Below are 26871 nucleotides of genomic sequence, written 5' to 3'. Positions count from 1 at the left end.
GGCAGCTTCACGTTCCAGACGGTGTCTTTCCAGACCCGCCGGCCGTTGCCGTCTCCGACACCAGCCGGACCTCGCAGGGCGACGGCGCTGAGGGGAACGCCACGGCCGCTGAGGACCTAGCCCTGCTCCCGCTTTCCCCCGCCGGTCTCGACACCCGAAGCCGCAATCGCCGGGGCGCCGCTGGGCCGATCTGGGCCTCCCCCCCGAACCGCAATGGTTTCTCCCCGAGGAGGGCGGGAAGGCTGTAAGTGCGCTGTTCCCTTCCGGGTTTCGGTGCGGGCGGGCACTGTGTGGTTGCTCCTCCCCCGCCGGCGCTGCGGCCCGGCCCGGCGCGGGCGGGCATTATGCGCAGACTCAGCCCTTGGTTCAAGATGGCGGCGGCGGATAAACAGAAGCATGAGCACGGGCGGGTGAAGATCGGGCACTACATCCTGGGCGACACGCTCGGCGTCGGCACCTTCGGCAAAGTCAAGGGTGAGCGGCGGGGAGCGGGGCCGCCGCCTGCCCCGTCGAGCGGCAGGGCCCAACCGGGCTGCGGGGATGGGCAGCGCAGCACAGCACAGCGCGCCGGGCGGGCGTGTCGGGCTGAGCAGCGGGGTCTCTCCTGCCGCTGGCGTCACCTCACGGCGGCCGGTCCCGCCGGGGTCTGTCCGCGGGAGGGGGCGTGTGGGGGGCCCGGGCCCGCTCCGCCTCTTGCCCAGGGCTCTGCGGCGAGCTGAGCTTCGCCGGGGGCGCGGCCGGGAAGCCACAGCCGCCGGGAGCTGCCCGGCCGTTCCCGCCGGCGCGAGTGAGTCACCGGTCTGCGGCGGCGCTGGCGGCGCGGTCCGAGGGGTACGGGGGGAGGGGGGCCGGGGGCGGCCGGCGGAAGGCGTCTCACGGGCCGTCAGGGGCAGCGGGGGCCCCAGCCGCGGGGGCCGCGGGGCGGGGGCCGCCGGCCGGGCCTGGTGGTGGGGGAACGCGGGGCCCCGGCGCGCTGCGAGCGGCCCTGGGAAAGGGGCGAGCTGCCGGGGGTGGGCTTGCAATCCGGCAGCGGGAAGTAATGAGTGAGGGAGAAACAGCTTTCTCTTCTGTATGCACGAAAATAATTGCTGGAAGCTAATGATGCTGTGTTTATTTAAAATAGCACCGGATATGTAATGGAAGTAGGAAGTCTTAATTCTTGAAGCTGTCTGTACGTTGCATTTTGCAGCACAAAAACTAATGCATGATATCCTTATAAGGAAGGCAAGATTTCACTCTCTAAAAAGGGAGAAAAAAGCATTAAAAGGTAAGGCTGGGATTAGCTGGCAACACAGCTGACTCACGGGCATGGAAAGACTCTATGCTAAATCTGGCTGACCAGTGGTTATCCAAGTTTTTTTCCAGCTTGGACTTTAAAAGCTTTCCCAGTAAGGATGCAGGTGCCATGCTGCAAATTTGAAGCCTGATAGAAATAAAATAGAAGTGAAACTCTCCTTTGGCGCCGTTCACCACAGGCGGCAAGACTGCATTAGCTTACACTGTTCCTGCTCTGTTGTTTGCGAGAATTGTTCAAATATTGGGATATGCAAATTGAAATCATCCTTTCACAAATAAATTAGACTGCACTAGGACTGTACTCTTAATAAGTGGGGTTTTTTTTATGGTTAACCCAATAGATTGCTCATGATTATAGCCAGTAAAAAAACCCAACAACTGATCGTGTTGTATCTAATGTGCTAGCTGTCTTTTAATGTGACCACATTTCAGCGTAGATGCTCCTATTGTATGTCTTCTGCCTAAGCTCTTTCAGCTATTGGTGTGTTCAGAAGAAATTACTATTTTATAGAAAATAGGAGTATATTTGTCTCTAAGACTATCTAGGAAAGGAGCAGAAAATATTTTGAGAGTAAAGCCCTTCGAGTCTCCTTTTTTTTTAAAGGCAGGCTTATAGAGCCCCAACTCCCTACTGCCAGCCACTGGGGAGCAGTGACCCCCAGCTGGCAGCTGGAGTACCGTGCCCTTCCTTGGGAACTTGGCACCTCCTTAAAGAGGAAATGAAGTAAGGCAGGAGATGGGCATCAGATTCTCCTTCCTCATGGAGGGACTACATGGGTAAGGGGAGAAGAGCAGACAAAGACATGGGTGGTTTTTTTCCGCAGGTTTTTTTTTTTTTTTTTAGCACAAAACTAAGGTTGACATACCCACAAGTGTTCTAATCTTCTCTTAAGTTTCAGGGAGCGCTGTTGCGCTGGTGCTGTTCTTACCTGTATTGGCAAAACTGTTTCCGAAGTTGAAACCTTGAAAGTTTTATGGAGCTACTGTTACAATTTTAATATATTACTGAACATCACTCCTATTAATATTTCATGAAATACAGTTAGCTTGAAACACTTAACTGAAAAAAAGATATAGAGTTACCAGTTTTATTATGACTCTATTTCCATAGTATCCTCTCTGCCTTATTTGGTTGTCATTAGATGTTCTTTTAGGCTGCTTTGTAACTGTTGGTTCTGTGAAGAGTACACACATGCATGTATGAACATATCTTTTGTTAAGGATAGAGGAGAAATCACCTTGTGGTGAAATGCAGCATCGTTCTGCATCCTAAATAACTTCCTTAAGTGGCCTGGGAATTTGTTTAGGATATGGAAGCAAGTGTTAGTGTTATGGACTAATGCTCTGTTTCCGTATACAAATTGTTTTAAGTTTGTTTGGTTTTGTTTTTTTTTTTTTTCTTGTCCCTAGATGATATACTGTGTTCGTTTTATTTTGCTTTAGCTGTACCTTAATTAAAAACATATTTTATCTATGGTGCACTGGTTTTCCTCCTGAGCACATGTTTTCTTAGTTAAATGCCAAATCTGTGATTGTTTTACTGTAATCCTTATCATTTTCCTTCTCTGGTGACGTTGATATGGTTTCATTAATTGACAATAAAGTGAAAAACTGTAACAAATGTCTTCATTTTTTTTTTTTTTATTTAGTTAGAGTTTTCCTTCAGCTCACATGATGTGGGCGGTCAGGCATATGGCTTCTTGAAAGTGAGTCTTTTAATTTTACAGTGATGGTAGCCCGAAAAGATTGTGCTGGAAAAATCAATGTTTTACTTAGTAATTGTTAAAGATCTTCTGCTGTCAAGGTGGTTGTCAGATGAATTCACCCTGCTGCTTACCCTTGTACCCTCACAGATAACTGAGGGTGATGCTAACTGATGTGATGTTTTTCCAGGTAACTGTTCATCTGGCTGTATTAGCCTGAATTAACTACTGGCTGGCTTAATTCACTTGACTGTGCAGTCACGGAGGAGAGAGCTGTTTCTAGGCAAAGCTAAAATGCCACAGAAGTGAAAAGCTGTGGGGTAAAAGAGTACTGAGCCTCAGTCAGTTATGTGAGACACATTCTTATTTAAACTTTAAATTTTAGTAAATTTTTTAATTTTTTGGTTTTTTTTAAAAGAAAAACACTGCTGCTAATTCCTGCTGAAAGCAAATGCAAACTTTTATTTCCAAATATTTTTTAAATAAAGTTAGCTGTTGTAAAAGGAAGAATAGTCAGGCTTTCTCAGACTTGTACTGAGAAAATGAGGGATACTACTTAAGATTATAAATAATACAATAGTTGTTCCAGTCTGTAGGACTAGATTAAAAACTCTGGTCTGTACGGACTGCAAATCTGATCTAAATAGGTCTTCTTGGTCAGTGTAATAAGAGACCTGGAAATAGACGGTGAAGATCAGTTTACCATGTAATCTTGTGCAGCAGTATGCCTTTGCACAACGTTGACTCATGGGTTTTTTTATGTTAGTGAAAACATTTGTTTAGCTCATACTTTTAAATACTGCTTTCCTTGGAGCCTGTGGTTGGCTTTTTGGCCTATTGCAGAAATGTTTCATTAAGTACAACAAATACTTGTTCAGCTTTTCTTTTTCTACAGACTTTGTGACTGGTACCTGTATTTTGTAAGAAGGTTGTATTTACTCGGGATGGCCTTGTAATCAGTTTTCTTTCCAATTGAAGACCTTCTGAACTGAGTTTAGAGACTTTTGCTCCTGCACTTCAATAGTTAAAAGAAATCACTGCTCCTTTCAGACTGTCATTGTTTTGGAAATCCTGATGCTCTGCATAGCCACAGTGAAGCTTGAAGGCAGTTGGTATTATCTGAGAATAAAGAAATACAGGGAAATGCTAGGTCTGTGAAGTGCACTTCTTTTTGCAGTGATTCTTTTGAAGGACTGACTGCTGGTTGATGATCAGAGTGACTAACATAAATTATATTTTGATTATCTCTAATTTGTGAGCCTTTTATAGGTAAAACTTCTGTGGAGAGATAATTCAAAGTAGCTTTCAGAAAGATAACACTGGCTTTTTACTTTCCTATGCGACATTACCATCTGAGGTCTTGCTTTCAGTTCTGTCTTTAAGCTGAATTCAAAAGTAGTTAGCAGTCTGTTACCAGTTAGTGTCTGCTGTTTTACTGATAACAGGGAACTTGAACCATATCCAAGAAAACAGTTTTACGTCATGAAGTAGGTGATTGTTGGAAACCGTATCTTAAAAAAGCTAAATTTGTTATAATCTTAAAATTAAGATTAAAGGGGGGGTAAAAATTACTGAAGAAAGTAGCAATTCAATTGGAAATGTCTTTAGCAAGTGAACAGGTTTTTAGGGTGGTCTTGCACTGCACAAAAGCACAGTATGTTTTTATCACAATAATTTATTCAAGAGTTGAAGAAGCAGAAAATCTTGTTTTGTCCCAGTCAATGAATAAAAACAAGGCTTGAGGCACACAGTCTTGACGACTGTGACATCTAGAATTTATTTCAATCAACTGCAAATGTTGCTGTTTAATTACTTTGAATGAAAAATGTGTTTTGGAAAACTCTTTTCTTATATACTTTGCATATTGAACATAAATTGTTGTGGCTAATAAATTACTTTCTAATGTTTTTCTGCGTTCTAATGAAATTCCAATTTTGTCTAAGACAGACTTGACAAATCAGAAATGAAACAAATTTGCTGATAAATGAGACTTTATAACACAATACATGTCAGAACTGGGTATTTATTGTAGAATTTCTCAAACATATATGCTACTTACTGAATTGAACACCTTCTTAAATGTCGTTTGTAAAGCAAAGGAAGATGCAAATTCATGTGTCTAACTGATTTTTGGTTAGTTTCTAAGAAGCTGTTTCTTATTTACAAAGATTCATGTTAAATTTTAACTTACTGATTAAAGATTTCTGCAAATACTTCTAGCTTACTTCAGTTCACATTATTGATAGGCAAAGATTTTGTAACTGAAATTGAATAGTTTATTTTACAATATTTTGTTAATGAATCATAACTCCTTAGGGTTTGAATGTTTGTGATGTAATGCGTTGGGTTCCTTTAAAACTCCAGTCACATTTGAACTGAAGAAAACAAAAGCATGTGATTGCTTTAACTGTAGATCTAGTGAAAGCAAAGAGTTATCATAGGTGATGTGATTTTACAGTTTTAGGCACTTGCCTACCAATGCTTCGTGGTCTATCTAGAAGTTGTCCTGTGTTCCTCATCAGTGCAAATATGCCTGTCCAGTGTTTCGTAGCTGGTTTTAGGTATTGGCTCCTCTGGATGTGTGTTTTCGCCTTGCATGCGAGTTTTTGGTGTTCTCAGGTACAAAAGGCATCTCACCACCACATTGTGATGGTTCAGGATCTTGGGTAGTTCACTACTTAGTGAATTCCCTACAGGAATTTAGATAAACTGCTTTATTTTACACAGTGGCTATCTCTTCGGTGTAACAGTAATCACTCAGATGCTTATCATTGTCTTTGCTAAGAGTTGTTTTTTCCTCACTTACATTGGTTTTCAGCTCAACATAGAGGCAAAAAGCAGCAGGGAAGTCTTATGTTGGGAATGAGGTTTTCAGATTGTCAGATGTTTGTGAAATCTGTCCAAATTATCTGTTGGATGCAGAAAGATTTTTGTGGATCACTGCTGTTTTTCACAGCTTCCCATGGATATATTTAAAAAAAGCTTGGAGCCTGGGGGTTAGTTAAACTTCTGAGGGAGGAGAGGCACCTAGATGAGTGAGTAATATATTCAGCACAGGTCTATTAGCAGTGTCTATTCAAGTGGATAAGAATGAACCATGCAGGTGTCTGTGGAATCTGGCTTGTCTTCACAAGGTAGGGATCAGCGTGGTGAATGAAAGTGATGTAGTTACGATACTAGCAGTGTTAAATCACTGGATGCAGTTAGTGAAGCCTTCTAGTGGAAGAGATACTTCTCTTCTATGGCTTATCTGTGATCCAGTGTTGGGTTTAAGACAAATATTCTTAGCAATTTTTTTTTTTGTGGCTATCTCCAATAGCACCTGCACAATTAGAGAATTTGAGAGGTAACTGTCTAGAAAATATTTTACACTTTTGAGTTCCTCTGCTGAGATAAGAATTAAACTCCCTCCTAGGAGTAAGAAAGAAGCTGAGGAGTGTAAGAGGTTGCATTGCTTCTCTTAGTTACTATTGGATTTTATTATTGTGTATTTCCTGTAGCTTTTGCCGCTTATTTTATATAATAAAGCTCTGGTTTTTACTGCCTAGAATGTGGAGCCTATATAGGGTCAGACTGCTCCAACGACAGATAAATAACTATTTTTCAAGTGAACTGATACTCTTAATGGAAGTTCAGAGTAATTGCTGATACAGACTTCTTGAGAGGAGGATAGCAGTAATTTCTTTAGTTAGTGTGATCCTTGTGGATAAAGAAGAGCTGCAGGAGAGCACGTCTTGAGTGGGTTACCAGGTGAGCCGAAAGCTTGGAGTGACTTATACAGGGGAAGAAAATGGCCTCCCTAATTAGTAAGTATGACGATGTTTTGGGATATGGTTTGTTTGCAGTAGTGCAAAAATGTAGTCATGCTGCAAGACTTCTGAGGGTTAGATTTAAGGTTTTGCTTGCCTATCTCATTCATATTCTAATGATAGAGTTATGGAGGAAATTGGAGTAGGGCAGAAGAAATGACATGCCATCTGGTTTTCAACCTACCCAAAGATACTGGAGTTATGTGGAATGCTAACATCTTAACCTTGGTTTTTGGCTATAGTTGAAATGGGCAAATAAATGTCTTTACAGAGCAGTTGAAAACCCTGACTAAATGCTTCCTTGTTCTTTGCAGTTGGCAAACATGAGTTAACTGGGCATAAAGTCGCAGTGAAGATCCTGAATCGACAGAAGATTCGCAGCCTTGATGTTGTAGGAAAAATCCGCAGGGAGATTCAGAACCTCAAACTCTTCAGACATCCTCATATAATCAAGCTGTAAGTTTTGCTTGCTATAATAAAGTCTATTTAGGCAGTAATCTCTTTTGCTCTCACTGATCTAAACATATTTAAAGGGTGATACTACTATTAGTATCTTGTAAGGAAAGTAACCAGTGTCCAAGTATGCAGTCGTTTTCAGTGTCTTCTGTAATGCATTTTCACAAAACTGATCTTCTCTGAAGGCCAGAGAGTTTCCATTAGGTCTTTGCTTTGGACAGGTATATGAAATGTAATGGCATGATATTTACTTCTAGAAGCATCCATCTCTGTTTTTAGCTGCTGCTTTTTTTTTTTGTTTATTTGATGGCCTTTGTTATCATTATATTTGATCTTCTTTCTGCTTGGAAACTGAGATTGTAAAGGGCATCTGTATAGTAAGTTTATTGTGCTTTCTTTACTCAAAATATTTTTTTTAGTGATGTGCTGGACAGTGATCTATGATTTTGCAGTGCAGACTGTGTTCTGTAAGACTTTACTGAATTAAGGATGTGCAGTTTGTTAGATGTGATAGATATTTCAGAATTCTTCAATATAGCTGCTTGTCTAAGTGGAGTATTTGCAGTGTGCCTGTTTACATCTCTTAGTTGATCAATAGTTCATCAGTGGAGTTCAGAGTCCAATTAAATGTGTTCCAGAGTAAACCCCTTATGTCTGGTCTTCTGAGGAAGTAAACTATAAATGCCATTGGGTTTTTTTGACTTTCATTTCCTGTAAAGTTAACCTGCATCTCCAGGGTGTGGATGGCTTTCACTGTCTGAATCATGGTGTTGGTGTTAGGGTTTTTTAAATTTGACGGGGTCTTGTCTTAAGACCCTGCTGCTGTATACAGATGCTATCCTTATACACTTCCTTTAAATTGGCAACAGCTCTTACAATGACGCTAAATTGGATTGTGTAAGATCAACTCGTGAACTTCTTTAGTGGGTTAGTTTTCAGAAGACTGTTGAGCTAATTTGCCTGCAAAATTGCTAATGCTACCAGTTAGAGTTCATAAATGAGTCCAAAGGACATACCTGTAGCCAAAACAGAATAGGAAGTGTCAGTGTACCAGCTGAGATATGAAGCTGGAACAGGAATGTGTACTTATGGTCTTGCTAAACAGTTAAGTCAACAGGTTTCAGGTGACAGTTTCTTTCTCAGGGAATTATAGGGAGAATTCTTTCTTCTGCGTGTGGAAAGAAGGGACAAGATGTAGGAGATGATGAAAAATTGATGGATCCCCAACTTTTCAGTTGGTCAACCTGTGTTCTAAAGCAGAAGGATTATTAGCTGGTGCGTAAATGGCATTTGAGATGTAATTGATAGTGTTGTGCAGGTAGAATTGCTTGTAATTGCTTAGGATCATGCTGCTTGTGCTATTAGGAGCTGGACTGGGGAAATGCTAGACAGCCGCTTAAGATGTTTGGGATAAAGGTAAACAGATTTCTACAGCTTAATATTACAAATTTGAAATTTGTAATATTGCAATGGCTAAATTGAAACATTGCTGTACTTTATAAAAAATTTCATACACTGTTTTAGCAGTATATACAATTGCAAGCCTGTTGCAATAAGATTTTCTTTCTATACCATGCTTTAATTAAAAACCTTTGGAGGTTTTTGACCTCTAGCAATAGAATGTATCTTGATTTCCTGTGTAAAATTGCCTGGTTTTGCATTCTGGTCATCTATGCCGTGTGGTTTGATAACCTTATTTGTATTACACATATGTAACTATTCCACAGCCTCCTTCTCCATAACCAGAAAAATGGGCTGACTATAGAGAAGCAGGGCTGTAACTTTTGGATTACAAGGATTCAAATAAAATACTATTTCTGTAGTAGTGTCTTAGCAATGGCTTCAGAATGTTGTTGATATTTAAGTACATGAGGTACTTTCAGCCAAAGTATTAGAAAGAAGATCATGAAACATAAAGCATCTTGGACTATAAGGTTTTAGGTAAAAATAACTTCGAAGATGTGATGTTGATAACTGCCTCAGAAGAGTATTAAAGCTATTGGAATGTTACACTGTAATACTAAGATGTTAAAATAGATGCACACACATTCACTTGGATGGTGTGAACTCATTGCTGTCTATCTAGTTCAAGAACTTGTCTCAGCAAGCTGAAGCACGTCTGTTTTCTCCTTTGTATTGGAACTGGCATTTTTGAAGAACGTTGCAGTTCTGTAGTGTATGCGTGAATTCGGTTATTTATTACAATTTGGATATTTGCATACTTAAGTGTAGTATCTTGAAAAATCCCTTTTCATCCAATTACTAACTCCTATCATCTTAATATAGTATCTGAATTTTAACTGCAGTGTTATCAGTGTTCACTTTCTTGTTCCATTAAAATCAATCACATCTAACTGCTGTAAGGTGGGGAAAAATGAAACAACTTTTAAGTAAGGAACTGTAGAACAGAATCAAAATCTCTTAAATGGGGAGTTTGGCCATAAACTAGTTATTTCAAAACTAGTTTTTTTTTTTGTTGTTGTTGTTTTTGTTTTGTGGGTTGTTTTTTTTTTTTTTTTTTTCTTCAAACTTGGTTGAAGTGTAATATAACTAGAGCGTTAATACTCTTAAATACTAATGACAAATTTAGGTCTAGTTGTCAAAGATAATATAATTAAGAACAATTTTTTCTAGTCTTGAAGTACACTATTTATGGCAATAAATATTTATTTTTTGCATGTTAAGTTTAAAAAGTGTGTATTTTTGCGACACTAGCAAAGTCCTTTTGAATTCCTTCCTCAATGCACCAAGGTGTCTGTGAGACAGCGCTGTAACTAGTTTAACAGAAGTCATTTGGACTAAGCTTAGTCCTCTGAAAGTATGAAGGCTGATATTTCTGGTGGGGAACATTAATTTCCTGCTAGTCTTGGCCATGATGGTATCACATAGTGAAAGGAGAGGAAATAGCTTCTGAAAAATATTGTCATTCTGGTAGGTGTAAATTAGCTGATACATATTTTAAAGTCTACTTTTATCTGACTCTTTGTACAGCTTTGGTTTTAACTAAATATAACTGGCATTGTTTACTCAGTACTTAGACTAACACATACCTTCTCTTATCAGGTACCAGGTCATCAGTACACCAACTGACATTTTCATGGTGATGGAATATGTTTCAGGAGGAGAACTGTTTGATTATATCTGTAAAAATGGAAGGGTAAGAAGTAGTCCAACTCTACAAATCAATGACTTGCATTCTGTTACTGCTTTTGCAACATTTGTGAGACCTGATACTGAGGGGACAGATTTCTGAGGGTCCTTGGCAGAATGATATAATTAAAGCTTTATTTTCTTAGCAGGATATTATGATTAGTGTAGCACAGTACTTACGATTAGAGTGGCTCAGGATTTCTACAAGCAGAATCAATGTAATACAATTTATAAGGAGCATAATACAGAATTTATAATACAACTTACAGTTTCTCACCTAGACCCTCTGCGGATCGAGTCAGATATTAATACATGTTTTACTGTATCACTAAAACAATCACAGTTTAGACTTGAAAAATTATATGAAGGAATGAGAATCACTCACTCAGTCCTTAAAGGACGCAGAGGGCAGTGGAGGTGCCCCTGACCACTGCAGGGTCATGGGTCTCACTAGCTAGCAGCTGTTCTGGCCCAGATTCCCGACTGAGGACTTGTAACTGACTTTATGGACAGTGCTCTGGCTGCTGTTACTCTTCCCTGTTCTGTGGGGGAGTCATCACCACCTGGCTGGCTGCGTGCCCAGGACCTTCAAGGCAGGTGAGGAAGTGGGTAATCAGCCTGGTACCCAGGAATCTTGAGGCCAGTAGGGAGAGGAAGAAATCTGTTTGGCTTATTTGCTTGGTTCACAGGACCTTCAGGCCCTGATAATAAGGGAAGGAGCATGAATATGTGACTTGCTTGGTCACAGAATGGCTACTTGCCTCATAAAATTGTATTAGTTGTGCTAGTCATATTACCATAGGCCAAGAGCAGGGGTATCAGTCACACCCTGTTAAATGAAGGTTTGTTTTAATGTATTCAGCATTAATTTTGCTTTTAGCAGTTAGAACATAACTTTACACCTTGTTCTGTCTTAGCTTGATGAGAAGGAAAGTAGACGTCTGTTCCAGCAAATCCTTTCTGGTGTGGATTACTGTCACAGGCATATGGTGGTACATAGAGATCTGAAGCCTGAAAATGTGCTGCTTGATGCACACATGAATGCCAAGATAGCTGACTTTGGTAAGCATTGCTGTTTTCTATCTGATTGCATTGCTGGTGTTATTTAGATCCTGTTAATTACTATGGGAAATCTTTAAGATGTATATACTTGAACATCTTGGTGGTGGGACACAATACAAGAACCTGGAGAGTGTGAGTGTAAAGCAAAATAATGTTCTTGCACTTGTTTTCCTCTCAGGCTTTCTTTTCAGGTATTTTCTGTGACTGGGTAAAATTGTGAACTGATTTGTGGTTTTTGCTTAGCCATATTTTCTCTGAAATGATAAATAGACTTAGATCCTGACCTTTCAACTTCAAAATTAACTCTTATTGCCCATTTCACCATCTGTAAAATGTAGATGCTTAGCTCTCTTGGAAGTACAGTGCAAGGGCAGTTTATCATGTTTAAGAACCACATTGCTAAAGTAAAATGCACTAGTCCTGCTATTAAACTACTCCTCAATTACATCTTTAAAGTGCATTTAAAATGTAATTAAAGCATAAAAGGTAAAATAAGAACAGTTCATCTTGCAAGCTTCTGTTTTTTTTGCTATATGCCTGCCTAATTAATCAGAAAGCTTGATTGTTTGTACTAGCTGTTTGTGACACAGCTGCTGAGAAGACTGGCAGCCTAGTTCTCAGAACTGTCTGAATTGGGGAAGCTTCACCATATGAGTGTAGTAAGGTATCCATGCTGCTATATCATAATGTGATCTCTTGTGGATGTAGTGAATAATACCTGTTCTTGTAAAGCACTTTGGAGTCTCGCATGAAAGGTGCTAGATAATGGTGAATATTATGACTATATTTTAAAAGTATTGTGTTCAAGTATGTGGACACTGGGAATTGTATTGATTTCTTGTGTGTAGAAAGTGGTTTGGATGAAATGGCTTACATGGTGAAGAAAAGTACAGTAACTTGTAAAAACATCTTCCTGTAACTTAAGTATCAGCAGAGCTGTAGCACTCAGTTATTTGTGACTAGTGCATTAAACAAGAGCTTAATAAAAACTTTTGTGTATTAGAATATGAAAGCTAGCCAAGCTGTACTCTTTCATTTGCCCTCTCCTTATAAAAGGGCATAATTCCTTCTCAGCTACTGACTTCTCTGGTAGTCTTATGGTAGTCTTGTTCATGCAGCCTGTACTGAGGAAACTAGAAGATAATTTCCACAGCTATTCTAGAAGTGATAGTTCTTTACTGATACTAGACTATACTGGCAGCTGGCTTAGTTTTAAAGTACACTTTAATTACTAACAGAATATGTAAAATCAAACTACTGAACTGCAGTGATTCAGGAACTAGCTGAGCAGTGTAAGTGTCTAAATTGTGGTGAAGTCACATGTACTCCTCAGTTCCGTTATTCTGTATAACATCTTATAGAATTTTAGGCAATTCCGTGGTAGCATCTTCCATTTTGGCATTTAGAAGCAAATGTGGTTTTTAAGACTTTCTTGTTAATGACCAAAATCTTATCTTGTTATGCTGTTCCATCTTCTCTGTCATGCCTGTGTCATCCAAATTGAACTAGTTTTTGTCTTTGAATATGTTCTCAAGTAATTCCAGGTTGTGTGCAATAATTAATTGATGTTACTTAAATTTCTAGTAAACTAAGTGGAGGATTATGTGGGATACTCATATAAAAATTGCATTAATTCCAAACAACATTACTTCTTTTCTGAGATAAATTTGGTAATTTTTCTAATTTGAATTACTAGATATTTGTTCTAGGTGGTATATGCAGTGTGAAATCATTTTGGTCTCTGAATTTTTAGTGGTTACTCTTATACACTTTCAGGTCTGTCAAATATGATGTCAGATGGAGAATTTTTAAGAACAAGCTGTGGTTCCCCTAACTATGCTGCACCAGAAGTGATTTCAGGAAGGTATTGTTTTATATTGGATACCTGTGTGCATGTACTTCAGTAATTCTACTGCTTGATTCTAAAGGCTACAAAACTAGTTCATTTGACAGTCTTGATGCTGAGAAACCATGGGCTAAACTTTTAATTGTCTTGATATTTTTAATGAGTATTTAAAGCTTCTATGAACTAGCTTTGAATAGTTCCTGTAAGGTGGAGGTGATGTCTAATGCCCCAAAGCCAGTGTGTCAGTGTACCTAAATTGGTTTAAACATCTCTCTCTCAGCTCAGATCTTGGTAGTAGAGGTACGAATAGAATTACAGCCAAGTCTGCTGTGAAGCTGAGCAGCAGTGAAGTACCTGCTGCAGAGTAGATACTCAGCCTGAAGGTAACTTCCCCTTTTTTGGACTTGATTGTCAAATCTGCTGCTTTCAGCTACCCACCTTAATATCGCCTCTTTCTGATTGGAGACTAAATGTCTGTTTGATTCATGCAGTAGCACAGAATACATTACAAGTTCTGCTATGTGGACTTGTCTTAAACTTTTCAGCCTCCCAGATTCTGCTAAAACAGTGGTAACAATGTGTAACATGGGCTTTCTTAGTAGAAACTGCGAGTTTCTTTCAGTTTGCCATTGTCTTAAATTGCATTGTGGATTATTGTTATACAATAGGGAGAAAAAACTATATACTTATGCCCTGTTACATGTTTGAAAGGGAAGGACACTGAAGTTCAAGGGAGGCATGGCGTAGAACTGAAATGGCATATACTTGCAGATTACTTGTCCCAAGTTCATACTTTTAGTTATTGTAATACGATGTAAGAAAGTAGATTAAAAAAAAAAGATGTATTAAAATGTATTAAACACAACTCACTAATAGTTAACTTTCTCCCAGATTATATGCAGGTCCAGAAGTAGATATTTGGAGCAGTGGGGTTATTCTCTATGCTTTGTTATGTGGAACGCTTCCATTTGATGATGATCACGTGCCAACCCTTTTTAAGAAGATATGTGATGGTATCTTTTATACCCCTCAGTACCTGAATCCATCTGTGATTAGTCTTTTGAAGCACATGCTGCAAGTGGATCCCATGAAGAGAGCAACTATCAGAGACATTAGGTAAAAAACTAACCGATATCTAATCACAGGATGCCGGAATGATAATCTCAGTGGAGCTACGTAAAACAAAGAAACCATTCCTACAGCTTGTCCGTACTGAGATGAAAAATTCAACTTCTGGTGGTTTGGCTTTAGCTCTGATGGTTCTAATCTCCAGTGGCCAGTGAAGTATCTGTGGGAGGTCACAGTAGAGTACATTCCATACATTACTGTCGTAGTTTAGTCCCACTTGGGACCAAACTATGCAGTCTTTTTCTCACTCCCGCCACCCTCTGAGGGAACAAGGAGAGAGATAATATAAGAAAAAAGGCTTGAGGTTTGAGAAAAGGTCAGGGAGAGGTTCCTAAAGTTACCGTTATGGGCAAAACAGACTCGACTTGGGGAAAACTGTTTATTATTAAAAACAAAGCACGATAATGAGAAAGAGGAAAAGATAACTACCCCCAACCCCTTCCTCTTTTTAGGCTTAACATTATATCTATCTCCTTCCTCCACCCTGGAGCAGCACGGGGGGAAGACGGAATGGGGACTATGGTCAGTTCATCACTTGTCGCTTTATGCTGCTCCTTCCTTCTCGGGGGAAGAACTCCTCACATTCCTCCCCTGCTCCAGCGTGGGGTCCCTCCCACGGGCTGCAGTCCTTCATGAACTGCTCCAGCATGGGTCGTTTTTCCACAGGGTGCAGTCCCTCCGGAACAGCTGCCCCAGTGTGGGCCCTCCACGGGCCACAGCCTTCTTCAGGCATCCGCCTGCCCCAGCATGGGGTCCTCCCCGGGCTGCAGAGGGATCTCTGCTCCTCTGTGGGCCTCCATGGGCTGCAGGGGCACAGCCGGCCTCACCATGGGCTGCACCACGGGCTGCAGGGGAATCTCTGCCGGGAGCAGCGTTACTGCTCCCCCTCCTTCTGCACTGACCTTGGCGTCTGCAGCTGTTCCTCTCACCAGAAATTCTTCACAACTGGCTCAGGCAGACGCCTCTCAGGTTCCCTTCACATCTCATCTCCTCTCCACTTCTTGCAGCCAGGCCGGGCCGAGTCGGGCCCAGTGGGAGGCCAGAGGGTGAGGGCTGCAAGGCCCACAAGGCTTGCGCCTCCCCCTCTGTGCCCCCTCTTCAGCTTTCTTCACATCATCTTTTTAAAAAAAAAAAAATCCCCTTCTTAAATATGTTATGGCAGAGGCATTATCATAGAACATTGTTACCAGTTGGCTTTGTCCTGGCCAGCGGTGGATCTGCCCTAGACCCGGCCAAGTCCAGTGGACAAAGGGGAAACTTCTAGCAGCTTCTTACAGAAGCTGCCACCATAGCCCCTTCTCACTAAACAAAACCAGTACAATTACATACAAAAATTCTGAGAAACTCTAGATTTAAGACTGCTATAGCAAAGCTGTTTATCTGCAGAACGGTTTGCAAAAACTAAAATGTATTGACTTCTTTAGGCAAAAAAAAAAGTCTTAATTAAGAGCCACTAATCTGTACAGTAGGTGTCTGAGAGGAACTTATGGCTCTGTAATCAGATAACTACTGCTTTTATTCGTATTTCTTCAGATTCTGAAAAACTATTTGTTAAGACTGTGAATATTCCACGTGCAGATAGCACTTTCTAGCTTCAAAACTCTGGCATTAATTTGTGTATAAGTGATAACTACTGCATCAAATACTAGTAAGTTAAAACCTTGTAGGTACAGATAGCCATCCTGGGCTCCAGATTCCAAGAGGAGATTCTGGAGAAGGTGACTGCTTTTACAAGTGTGTAGTGGGTTGAGTAAAAGAAAAAAAAAAAATTAGCTGATAGAGCTGTACTTTCCCTAACAGCTTACTTAGATTTTCCTGTTTCCTTTGTAAGGGGCTGTAAGGAGAAAGCTTTGATATACTACTACCTTGGTGAATGTGCTTCCTCTTTTACGATTGGAAGTTAGGAAGTCAGCAATGTTCATGTTCTTTCAGTAGAAGAAAAACTGTGGTGCACTTATCCCTTGCTACTTCATTACAATGGGATGTACTTTCTGGCAGAAATCAAAGCGCTGTGAGAATTAAGCATTGCAAAACTTGAGTGGATAGGAACTTAGCTTATCTCTTAGTCATTTTAAATAAGTCTGGAAGAGAAGTTATGTGAAAAAGATGTTGAAAAATGTTGGTTACAGAGCATGGATGGATCTTGAATCCTAAACAGTTCTAGCCTCTTAGTCGTAAGACATGTCACCTCATTATTTAAAGGACAAACTGAATTTAACTGAATACCTTAATTCTTTCAGAGGAATGTGTGTGTGCATGCAAGGGGAGAGGCCTACTGCAATGAATAGTAACAAAATATTGCTCTGAGTTCAGTAATCCAGCTAGGGCTATACTTTGTGGTGGTATAGGAAAAGCTTTTTCTGCTTCCAGATTAACTGGTTGCTTCTGATAAAAGTGTGTTTTGCTCAACACATTTGTGCTGAGGCATGTTCTAAGGATCACACTGACTGGAGCTTGGTACATTGTACTGGTTTTGGCTAGGTTAGTGTTAAATATCTTCATAGGAGCTTGTATATGGCTGTGTTTTGGATTTGTACTGAAAATAGTGTTGAAAACATATGGATATTTTAGTTACTGCTAAATGATGCTTACACAGTATCAAACCCTTTTCTGCTCCTCATACTGCCCTGCCAGTGAGTAGTTTGTGGAGATGCACAAAAAGTTGTGAGGGGACATGGTTGGGCCAGCAGCCCCCAACTGACCAAAGGCATATTCCATACCATATGGCATCATGCTCAGCAGAAAAACTGGCAAGGGGGTTGGCGGGGGTGGGCTGCTGCTCAGCGACTTGCTGGGCGTTGGTCAGTTGGTGGTGAGCAGTTGTCTTCATTTGCATTACTTGTTTGTCTTAGGTTTTATTTTCCTCTCTCTTTCTTTTCTTCTTTTTCTTTTCCTTACAATTTTAAATTTTTTTTTCTTATTATTAAACTTTTTATCTCAACCCAAAAGTTTATTTTTCTCTTTTGCTCTTCTGATTCTACCCTTCATCCCACTGGCGAGGAGTGAGTGAGTGGCTGTGTAATGCTGAGTTGCTGACTGGGGTTAAACTGCGATGGTCCTTGATGCCCAACATGGGGCTCAAAGGGTCTGAGATAATGACAGATTTGACCAGAGCATATTAGACAGAATTTATAACTATTATATCTGTAACAGTTACTGGTCACAGTATTGATTTATCTGTTCTAGATATTAGTTTCTGTTCTGTGCCATGCCCCCTTCTTTGCTGTACATGTTAAAGACTGATTTTGGCTTCTGCAGTTTGCTATGCTCTGTAGTGCTTAGTGATGTTTTGCCTGGGAGATTTATTATTAAAACACTGTCCTTGAGCTTAATCTGGTACTTGCACTCTGTACTGAAGCTGTTAATGTACTTTGGGTACCATCTCATGGAGACAACTAACATACTACTTCGTCTGAGACGTTTTTTTTTTTTTTTGTGGAGGACATGCAGAATGGCAGTTTCGCCACCTTCTGTGATGTTTCCTCCTTCATTACAATAACTTCTCGGTATCTTGAACATCCTTGGATAGTCAAAATACTTCTACTGGTATTTAAGAATATTGTTTCATCTCTTTCTATTAACAAGCTACTTAGGAATATCACTCAGGCCCCATAGCAGTGTGGTTATGGCTAGCAAGGCATATGGAAGAACATGGGCAGGTCTTGTCACCTCTTATGGTTTGGGAGTTCACTTCCAAACAAGTGTGGGATCCTGATTAAGTGATAGAAGGTGTGAACAAAAGATGCCCTGGCTATCCAGAGGGGCACAGCTTACCGCACTGTGCTGGGGCCTGGCCTGCACCTTTCGAACACTGCTGAACGCTGTTCGGCACCCTGAAGGAAAGGAGCGGGTCTTTGGATCTGAAAACTGACACAGTGGCTAAGCCAGAGACCCAGCCTTCAACTGTTTCAGTTGCTCCTGTAATTTTAAAGAAACAATTGAAACAGAAGTCAGCTCATTTAGGCAAGAGCTGAAGAAGCTTCTCCTAAGAGGGAGCAGGAGAGAGAATCAGAAGAGGCAGCCTGTTCTGCAGCAGAGCAGTCACAAGAACTGGAGGAAGGAACAGAAGTTATAAGTGAAACTACCCAATCCCTATCCGTAAGTGAGCTGTGAGATGTGCGAAATTATTTCAGCTGTGAACCAATCAAGCAAATTCTCAGCTGGTTACTCTGATGTTCAGATATTGGTGCCAATAGTCAGGAATTAGAGGGTAAGGAAGCCTGGCAGCTGGGGTGTCTTGCTAGAGGCAAGGCCATTGGCAAAGGGACTGTAAAAGGACCAGGACTCTTAGAAGGTGACTCCTGTTGAGTGTGAAGGACAGGTATCCCTTCAAGCAAGACCTTGCAAATTCCCTGAGTAAATGAATGACCATTGAAGGAGATGTCCAGTATCTGAGGGCATTAGCCATGGTGGAAATCATTGATAGCAACCTGGATGACAACCAGGCATCCAAAGGCCTGGATGAAATCTAATGCACGCGGTCCATAGGGGTAAAGTTTGTCTGAAGTGCACTGATGTCCTAGGCCAACACCGTGGTGATAATCAGCTGGACAGACATGGAGGCCAGCCAACTCTGAGAATTCAAATAAAATCTTCCTTCTTGAATATGGGCTTGTGCCTTAGCTGTGGAGAAACCTGCAAGTTTCTTTCTCACTTTGACCCTTCCAATTCTCTCCTATCCCCCACTGGGCGGGGAGTTACTGAGCAGGTGTGTAGTGCTTAACTGCTGGCTGGGATTAAACCATGACATCTATAGAACTGCTCTTAAATCTGTAGCAAGCCTTTATGCTATAGGTGAGAATACTTTCAAAATTAGTATCACGCCGTACCCTTTGGCTAGTTCAGCAGCTTACTGTAGCTACACAAAACTTATTTTTTTCTATGTGATTGAGCAATGTAAGTATTTGGTTCCTTTTCTCTCTTATGAATACCTGTCCATGGTATAGTAGTAATGAGGTACAGACTGACTCTTCTGTAGCTTCCCTTGACCCTTTTAAGTCTTGAAGAGACAGCTAGGAGTGTTCTGAATGAAAAAAATGATAGGCAGCTTGTGTGAAGTGGGAAGCATGTGACTCTAGTATCCACAAATCCATGTCCAGACATGCACAAAAAAAATCAGTCATCATCAACGTTTATTCATTTTGTTATGTGTTGTTATGTGTCTACTTGGGGAGGGACAACTAAAGTGGATAGTAGAAGAATTTCAGTTGAAAATATCTCAAAACTAACACATCGGCAGTAAAAAATATACAATTTGTACAAACAGCTAGTTGAGTTTTATACAAAGATATTTATTTTTTACTGTCTAGCAAAATCTTGTGAAAGCAGTGATTACTTTCCTTTATTGCCTGTGCTGCACAGAAGGGGACTTGGACTGACAACTGTGATTCTTTTTGTACAGACTAAAAATAATTTTTAAAGAATTTAATATTAGTAAGATTTGTTTTACATATGTTTACTTAGACTTTTTTTTTAATTTTTAAATCTAGGGAACATGAATGGTTTAAGCAGGACCTCCCAAAATACTTGTTTCCTGAGGACCCATCATATAGTTCTACCATGATTGATGATGAAGCCTTAAAAGAAGTGTGTGAGAAGTTTGAATGCACTGAAGAGGAAGTGCTAAGTTGCCTATACAGCCGAAATCATCAGGACCCTTTAGCGGTTGCTTATCACCTCATTATAGATAATAGAAGAATAATGAATGAGGCCAAAGACTTCTACTTGGCTACAAGCCCACCGGATTCTTTTCTTGATGATCACCATCTGTCTCGCCCTCATCCTGAAAGAGTGCCATTTTTAGTAGCTGAAGCACCACGTCCTCGCCATACTCTTGATGAGCTGAATCCACAGAAATCAAAACACCAAGGTGTAAGAAGAGCTAAGTGGCACTTGGGAATACGGAGTCAGAGTCGACCAAATGATATAATGGCTGAAGTTTGTCGAGCGATTAAACAGCTGGATTATGAATGGAAGGTAAAAGAATAAAGGATCTTTTCAGTAGACAACAGTAGTTTTTCATTTGAGCTGTGTAGTTACATGGCCTAGAAGTCTGAAACTGTTTTCCAGCGCAGGAGAACACAATCTCATGTGCCTGTACTGGCTGCTTGTGCTTGCTGTGCAGAAAAGGTTTTCAGGGAAGCTCTTCATGCTGACAGGAAAAAAGTATTGTTAACATGTCTGACTCCTGTTGAGGCCGTAGGAATTTTTTTTTTGTTTTTTTTTTTTTTTTTTCTGTTGGCTGAAAAAAAAAAAGCAGAATTCCAGCAGGTAAACCTGAAATCATTTGATAATACCAGTGATTTGAAATGACAAAAATAATATGCAGTGCTTTTCAAGCAGTTCTAGTAACAAACTCAAATCTCTTTTCTACTAGGTTGTAAATCCGTACTACCTGCGTGTTCGAAGGAAGAATCCAGTAACAAGTGCGTATTCCAAAATGAGTCTACAATTGTATCAGGTGGACAGCAGGACATACTTACTGGACTTCCGTAGCATTGATGGTATGTGAAGACTTATATAAGTTAATGGAGTTGTATGGGAGATCATTCTAAATGCAAACGTGTCTTAATTTTCTTATTTAGAAGTGAAGTAAGTGTTGCCCTTGATTAAATTAAGCCAATCCAGATCTCTGTCAGTATTTCTTTATTCCTTCCCGGACTAGTGTTCTGTAATCAGATGGTTAGCTGCTTCATCCCTTAAATGCTAGCTTTTTAGCTATATCAGCTCCTGATCTGCTCCATTTTGTGTCTGCACCAGCACTAATACCACTAGTGCAAAAGGGGCAGGGCTATGAGAAGTGAGATTTGGATCAATCTGAACTGCCTTTGGAGCCTCAGCGCCAAATTTAAACATTAATTCAGATCTGAAGTAAGCATGTGAGTAACACTTCCTGGTAAATATATAAAGCTTGTCATTTAGGCATTTAAATTTGACTTGGACTGTACACTGCTCTACTGGGTCTGGCTGAGATGAAGTTTTTTTTTTCTTCGCAGCAGCCAAGATGGTGTTGTGTTTTGAATCTGTGACTAAAACAGTGTTGATAATGCAACAGTGTTCTGGCTGTTGCTGAGCGGTACTTGCATATAGTTTCCAGTCTTTGTTTTTCCCCACTCTGTTGTACCCAGTGAGTAGGCCAGGGATGAGCAAGAAGTTGGGAGGGGATGCACCATGGAAAGCTGAGCTGGATTGACTAAAGGGATATTCCATGCCATATAATGTTATGCTTAGCAAAGAAACTGAGGGTATGGGGGCTTGAAGAAGGTAGCCTTGAGGCTGGACATCAGTATGATCTGGAGAGGGGATGAGTGGTTGCCTTTGCATCACTTTTTTTTCCTTTTTTTCTTTCTTCCTGTTATTAACCTATGTTTATTTCTACCCATGAGTTTTCTCACTTGTTGCTTTTCCAGGTTTCTTCCCCATTGCACTGAGGTATTAGCTGCCAGGGAGAGTCAATCCACTACTGCTAGTAGTAGACAAAATTTGAGATAGGATTTGTGTGCTTGCAGTAACTGAAGTCTTGAAAGCAGTTGGTCTAACCTGTAGAAAGATATATTTTATAGGGTCACAGTAACACAGCATACAAACCCCAGTTGGGTACCTCATTGAAAATGAATGGAGGACATAATAGAGGCTGGCCACAATGCTTCTTTATGGACATAGTAGACTAAAGCAGAATGTCCTACAGCAAATGGTGTAGATGACCTGCCTAGGAAAACGTGTGGCATGGAAAAAGGATTTACTGGAGCATGGCTGGATTACAGTATAAGGTGGCTAAAGTTGTGTCTCATGACAGTTTAATCTGATCTGACTTGGCAGTGCAGTTCTTGCCTTGTTCCTTCCAACAATACAGGTTTCTGCTTAAATCCAGTGGTACTTGATATAGGGTACTAATCACTTTCCTATACTGCAGTGGGCCAGTACAGGACAAATGCCATCCCTGTTGGAGGGGAGGTGGCTGCTTACAGCCATGCAGCTTGGGGAGGGTAGCCTGCTGTAGTCCTGGCCTCAGCTCTTGAGGAAATACAACCCAAGGGCATGGATTTGCTCTGTCTTCCAACCACAGAGCTGATTTAACTTTCCTTTCTCTCCACCACAATTAACTGTTCTGTTCCTCTCACCAAACTGTAGTTTAAAGTAACTTTTATGGGAAAAGGTAGTCTCTCCTGTGTTCACTAATTTCTCCTGGAAATAATTTTTGTGGTGCCAGGTGAGAATCAAACTAATGTTCAGCATTTAAATTAAGAATAGAGATAATTTCATCTTAGTAGTAATATTCTGCTGAAGTATTTCTCCTCATACTGAATGTAAACTTAAGCTGCTGAGCCCAAACATACAACATACGCTGGGGGAGAAACTTGCAAAAGTGAAGGATAAATTAATGTAGATGCTAGCAATTGATACATCAATGAACTATAATAAAAATAGGAATAATAACAAAGTATAAATAAGGAAATATAAAGAACACAAATAGAATAAAAATGAAGTAGATGCTAGCAAAAAGCATCTGCGAAGTGTTTGAACTGTTATTGGACTTCACGTTATGATTCTATCCTATTTTGTTTTTAAGTCATCCAAATTCAACTATTTGACACTGGAATTATTTAAAGAAAAATATGGCGAGTGCTGGTCTAAACTAGATGTAAATGGTTCTGGAGCACAATTCAGAGTACAAGAGTAATTCACATAAGGACTCTTGCTTCTGTGCTACTGTATGTATAAGCTTTTATTTTGTCTCAAATATATACAGTTTCAAAAGCTGTTTATGTATTAGTCAAGACTTTAGAAAACAAGATTTAGAAGTGTGAGAAGAGGAAGATGTTTGCTGTTAGTAAAACTGATTTGATACTGATACCTAATTTTCCTCCTCTGTCCTCTTGCCTTCCCAGATGAAATTACTGAAGCGAAGTCTGGGACTGCAACTCCACAGAGATCAGGTTCTGTGAGCAACTATAGATCCTGTCAAAAAGATTCGGATGCTGATGCGCAAGGAAAATCTGCAGACGCATCCCTTGCCTCATCAGTGAGCTCTTCGCTTGACTCTTCTACAGCTGACTTAACTCCAAGACCAGGGAGTCATACAATAGAATTTTTTGAGATGTGTGCAAATCTTATTAAAATACTTGCACAATAATTTTGAAGATGAGCTTATTTCTTTTATAGCAATAAGCATGCCTAAATTGTAGTCAGATGCTTCCAATTATAATCAAGTTAAATTAACTAAGGCGCTGAAAAAGCTAGCCACAGAATGCAGTTTGCACAGGGATTGAAATTATTATGGGCAGTTAACGTATATTATTTTGAAGCTGGAGTGAATTCTGATTGTCTGCTGTTCAATAGCGTAATACAGGTACAGGAAATCATATGCCCTTGGGGCAGTGTTCATAACATTTTACATTGAGTGCACATGAGGCTGCGTATAACATTTAAGTTAAATGGACCTTCTTGGTTTTTTCACTGGTAACACATACATCTGATGCACTGTGAGTAAATGTACACTTACTGGTTTAGTGACCTAAGTATGACTTGTTGGTCACCATCTACAGTTGTGCCTCAGTTGGACAGAACTGTCAAAATCTTCTAACAGTAATGTGTTAAAACTGCTGTGTTTCTTCCCACTTATTTGACAGTAAATTATAAAGAATAGTTAAATGCGTTACAATGTACTACTTCTTAACAATTGATAAATTTGATTAAATGCATGCAAATCGAAGCAGTTGGAAATGCACGTAGGTGCTCTGTAATGCACTAAGGGTGTGGGCTGTGACTGTAACAGTTGAGTGCACAATGATAGCAAGAGACTTAATGTTGAGAAGACCTGGCATCCCATGGTCTAAAACAAAACCTTGCTTTGTAAAGCAGAACTGTCTGCAAGTTCCTAAGCCTGTGTGTATACCTACCTTAGTGTGGTACCAGCACAGCAGTTCTCCACTGCTACTGCAGGCTGAGAATAATTTTCCTTAGAAACATGTGCACGTAGTTAAGAGCACAGCCTGAGGGCTGTTGGATGCTATTCCAGAATCTGAAATGGAGTTTTAAAAATTATATCTCAATAGTTCAATACAGCTGTTTACCACATGTTAACTTAGCATATATTATAGAGAATTCACTTCGCAGTTGAAACTACATATATAGGTTAGGTTTTACCAGGCCACCTTTATACCAAACTTTGCTCTTTAAATTAATTGTGAAACTAAGTAGTCCAGCTTTTCAGCTGAACATTGAAAACTGATTGTGACAACTTGAGTGCTAATATTCAAAAAGTTTTCAACAGTAGATTGCAATTTCCAGTATCATTATTCCTTCTGCATTTACTTCTGCATTTGTTTGCAGTGTTTCAGGAAGAACATTGAAACTTAAATGTTAAAATTGCAGCTAGTACTTGCACAAAAACATTTAGTCTCTTGTAAATTGCATATAATTAGACATAGTTCCATTTTCATCTAGTACTAATAAAAATAAACAGTAAACTATGTCATAAAATGTTTAGTTTTGCATTCAAGAATTAATGTTCTCTTCAAAATAAACTTTGTGACCTGCTACTCAGATTCAAAGTTTGCTCTCCCAAGGAGGGACTGGAAATCAAGGCATTACTACGAACAGTGAAACTTGGACTCTTAAAGTGTATGGGGATTCTTGCCAATGACTGAGATTTCATTCATGGAAAACTGCTAGCTACTGGTGTAAGAACAGCTTAATCCAGGCCAACTGGCTTCAGTCCAGAAATTCATCTGTTACGAACATGCACAGAAGCTGAAGAAACATAAAGCTGCTCTAAGCCCTGGAACCGCTGTAACTGCGTTCTGAACAGGGCAATTGTGTGGTCTGTTTAGTATGTAGGTACAAGTTGCACCTTCAGTTCTTTATCCTCAAGTGTCACACGTGGTCCCTGCAATGCAAGGCTGTATATTACTGTGTCTCATTTTCCTTAGATAAAGCTTTGGGTTTAAACTCCTGAGACTGATGTTAACATGAGGGACCAGCTGCAAATCCTACTTTTAAGTCCTGGTTTTATTCTTGTAAGAATTGGTTCTGATGTACTGAATGAATCAGTGTGTTCATTTTTGTTACCCCTTTATTTTGAGATTGTTAAATATTGCACTTGTATAAGTATAACAAACGCACAGGTTTTTTAATTGTAGTAATTCCTCATCTGGAATGGGTTTGGGATCACGCTTGCATATGTTAAACTAAATATTTTTAAATGGTATCTGCTCCTTGTAATGCTGGCCACAAATGCAAGGTATCGAGGTGCAAATGGCTTGTAACTTTTATATACTTTTTTGGCACTCTTGTGCATTAAGACAACCATGGTTTTTCCTTTGTCTTGGTATCTGGAGGTTAAAGTAAGTTTCTGGCAGAAGTGTACTGTATGTGCAGTTTTAAATAAGTACATTTTACTGGTATGATAAATCAGTTTTGAGGGCGAAAAGTTTTCTGATTGAACTGAGATTTTTTTTTTATATAGAGTGGGGTAGGGAGAAAGGGGGACTGACAGCCTAGCTGAACCCAGAACAGTTGTTTGTTGCGTGACTTTCCTATGCTTTGTAGATCTTGCTATTGAAACTGCTTTCTTCACATGTTCCTGCTGATCTTGCAGACCTTTTTTTTTAGTGTTGCACTAGTACCTGCCAATAGGCTGTGAAACCAAACTTCAGTAAGAAAGCTGCCAGGGTTGTAAGGAGGCAGCTTATGCGAGTACACGAATCGGGTCAAGTATGTTACTCTGTATTCCCAAGCTTACTCCTGTTGGAGTACATTGAATTATCTTGCCTTTGTATTGTAGTTTTTTCAAAAACATGGATGAACCTGACTGTCCATGTGCAATATAACTCACTTGGCAATGGATAAAAATTCATCTTGGTGCACTATTTAAAAAAAAAAATCTTTCATGTTTGTCTTGATATGGGTGTTTAATACAAACTTGGAAATAAATTTTATTTTACCAGTTGATTACCAGTGTAAGATATGAAGTCCTGTTCTTTAACAAAGATGTGCCTACTTCCTATGTTAATTTCTTTTGACAAAGCTGAATGGCAAAAATGCTTGTTTATAACTGTGTAACTTTTTAAACTTTCAAAACGTAAAACTAAGTAAACACAAAATACTGAACCATCTTGTTTGAAAGTGTGTGTATGCTGTCTTCTAGTGCTATGTGTGTTATAAATTAACAGCTGAGGACTGTTAGACTTGTTTTAAAGACAACAGCTATTATGATTTCAGAATAAGCAGCAACATGACAAGACATTACTGCAGAATTCCCAGCTAAGCAGCCTGAGCCACGAGCTCCGTTAACGTGGCCCCTGACTGTTTTCCCTACCTCCCGTTGGCCCTCTTGCTGCATAAAGAAATTTGAGATGGAAGGAACACTGAATACTCAGTATGAAAGTCCCATTTTAGAATCACAAAACGGTTTAGGTTG

General features: G+C 40.0%; 1 protein-coding gene across 3 annotated transcripts; it reads left to right on the top strand.

The window, feature by feature from the left end:
- The first annotated feature begins 315 nt into the window (after nt 1-315).
- Nucleotides 316-26561, top strand: PRKAA1 (protein kinase AMP-activated catalytic subunit alpha 1). Of its 3 annotated transcripts, none has more exons than XM_086770141.1 (9): nt 316-474; nt 7123-7264; nt 10328-10421; nt 11332-11476; nt 13253-13340; nt 14214-14438; nt 19940-20426; nt 20827-20953; nt 23339-26561. In XM_086770141.1, the coding sequence occupies exons 1-9, from the start codon at nt 345-347 to the stop codon at nt 23581-23583; spliced, it is 1683 nt and encodes a 560-aa protein (XP_086626267.1). In that variant the 5' UTR covers nt 316-344; the 3' UTR covers nt 23584-26561. The 3 variants fall into 3 exon arrangements, with proteins under 3 accessions (XP_086626267.1, XP_086626268.1, XP_086626269.1); XM_086770142.1 differs by lacking the exon at nt 23339-26561 and adding an exon at nt 21860-21996 and having other exon boundaries at nt 335-474; XM_086770143.1 differs by lacking the exons at nt 316-474; nt 7123-7264; nt 10328-10421 and adding an exon at nt 12052-12140 and having other exon boundaries at nt 11442-11476.
- Nucleotides 26562-26871: the final 310 nt, after the last annotated feature.

This window comes from Chlamydotis macqueenii, chromosome Z (genome assembly GCF_036417535.1).
Source record: "Chlamydotis macqueenii isolate bChlMac1 chromosome Z, bChlMac1.mat, whole genome shotgun sequence".
Lineage (NCBI taxonomy): Eukaryota > Metazoa > Chordata > Aves > Otidiformes > Otididae > Chlamydotis > Chlamydotis macqueenii.
Note: the sequence above shows the minus strand (reverse complement) of the source record. Positions and strands in the feature narration are given on the sequence as shown.